Below are 2,175 nucleotides of genomic sequence, written 5' to 3' on the forward strand. Positions count from 1 at the left end.
GCGTGCCAGCGTGCCAGTCAAGATCTTCTTACGACGACACATACTTGCACAAGTCAGCGAATTCGAAAGCGGGGCCATACTCTGATGAATGCTTTTGGCACACCAAAATGCGTCCATGCCGATTTGCGCCTCTCTCAGATTGTATATCTGAGTCTACAACGTCATCATGGTCGGAAAGTGAGATGTCAATTCTCGAGCTCCCCATATTCTTGTGACACATATCCGCTCGATCGTTTTCTATAGTGATACTGTTGTCGTCACACAAGTCACCACGTGCGAACACAAGCAGAAACTTGTGAGCCCCGTGCACATCTAGACATTGTTTTATATCCGGCCTTCCCCTCTTATCGATAACCTGAGAGCCGTTCATGCTCACAACGCTCTTGGAAACTTGGGGATAACCGAGAGCATCTTATGCTCGAATCAAAATCAATTCCACATCTTCCTTCTCTCATTTGTGATGAGCATCACTCACGAAACATTACACTATAATGAATACCTGGCGTATATTTTGCCTATGGCACATCTACAGTACTGTACATACTGTAGATATCTGAGATGAACTCCTGTGCTTTGCGATTCAGCGGCTCGAGTCACATGCTACATCATAGTCGAGGTAGCGTGCCAGCGTGCCAGCAAGGATCTTCTTGGAACGACACAAACTTCCAAAAGGCACTGAATACGAAAGCGAGACTGTTTCCGCCCGCAACTGTTGGAATGCATCTACTTACGCTGATTTTGCACATCCTTTTGTTTGATTTTGCAGCGCGAAGTGCGGCTCTTGCACCATGTTGCAACACATTGTGCTACACGCGAATGTGCAGCGGTTTGACGGCTTTTAAGGTGCATTGTAACATGCAAAAAGCTGCAAGCCATTCACAATTCCAGCAAGACGAGTTTCAACCAGCAATGCTTGCTGTTCCACTGCAGGGCGCTCAGTTGACAACCGGGGTATGGGGAGAGGAATTGTGTGCGGGGAAGGGTGTAGAGAGTCAAGCGACAGCGTTGTCAACAAGCCGAGTGACCGTTGGATCAGATGGAGCTGCGGTGCGTGCCGATGCTCCGACAGCCTGCCGAAGGCAGACTTTGCTGTGCAATACAGTACAAAGAGATAAATTATGGGAGGTTAGGGGCGGCGCGGAGATTGGGCGACGTCTTCTCGCGACTAATAGACCAAGTCTATTCAAAAGTGAGGGAAAATGACCGAAACACATACTTAGATTCTTCCCGAAAATGAAGGTCAGTGCGACCTGTAATGATGAAAGAAGGAGAGGAGGGATTGGTTTAAAGAGAGACTTGTTTCGGATTAGCAGGGCATTTGTTGGAAATATGACTCAATTGTGTCATTTAGTGTGCTGGTGTCGAGATTGGATTGAAGAGTGTGCAGTTCTTCCTTCGGAGGAATTGTTTGACGGTTTGTTCGAGGCCGACCGGAAACGGGGGCATGTATGGAACAGGCACTTCTGAGGGTCTGGAGAAGGGTTCTATTAATGGGATGGGATTTGTTCACTTTAGAGGTATGTGTTTTTAAAGGTACAGTACGTGAAGGAGTATAGGCAAGGTAAGGGAGGGGTTTTCTTAAAAGCAATTGCTTGGACTGTCACACAGGGTCGACCGGTGTGGTGTAAGTAAGGGCGTGTCTTAACAGGCTGGTTTTTGCTTGCCTTGCCCGGTTTTGCCAGGAATACTTTTAAATTCTTAACAAATACCGTATGCTTCTTAAGCCGTTGCTTTTCTTAAACACATAAATTAAAACGTAGGAGCCACTCATAGCACGCCAAATCACTTCTTTGAGCAAAGCAAAGCGAACCACAGCAAAACGGGGCATGTTAAGACACACCCTAAGGCATCGACGTGTACAATTTTCCGGATGAGTCGAGCGGTCTCGAAACTGTATTGAAGGCACACGGCGCGTCTTGTACAGTACCGACGCGCAATAAGCCCAGGGCTCCAATTGCAGATTCGCCATTGGCCAGCGAGGCAAGCATTCCTACATTTTGCCTCCTTGTCAGGGGTAGTTTTTTTCTCACCTCATCATGCAGTAAACTTTACTATAGCACACACGGGCATGACGGAATGCAAGGTACTGAGGGGTAAGAGAGTGTCAGCCTGACAGATGTGAGATGAGGCCAGCGAGGCAAGCACAATCCTTCAATTCTCAAAAGACTTCTATTT

The 2,175-nt window shown here is 47.4% G+C and overlaps 1 protein-coding gene across 1 annotated transcript; it reads right to left on the reverse strand.

Annotated features, from left to right (window-relative positions):
* Window positions 1-1,690: 1,690 nt before the first annotated feature.
* On the reverse strand, window positions 1,691-1,828 carry CHC_T00004469001 (hypothetical protein). Its single transcript, XM_005715816.1, has one exon. The coding sequence runs from the start codon at window positions 1,826-1,828 to the stop codon at window positions 1,691-1,693; it is 138 nt and encodes a 45-aa protein (XP_005715873.1).
* Between the last annotated feature and the right edge of the window lie 347 nt (window positions 1,829-2,175).

Source organism: Chondrus crispus, genomic scaffold (assembly GCF_000350225.1).
Source record: "Chondrus crispus Stackhouse genomic scaffold, scaffold_232, whole genome shotgun sequence".
Taxonomy (NCBI): Eukaryota; Rhodophyta; class Florideophyceae; order Gigartinales; family Gigartinaceae; genus Chondrus; species Chondrus crispus.

What these genes read in the sequence shown, in the direction of transcription:
- CHC_T00004469001 (XM_005715816.1), bottom strand. Translation starts at nt 1,828, where the DNA reads ATGCCCCGTTTTGCTGTGGTTCGCTTTGCTTTGCTCAAAGAAGTGATT.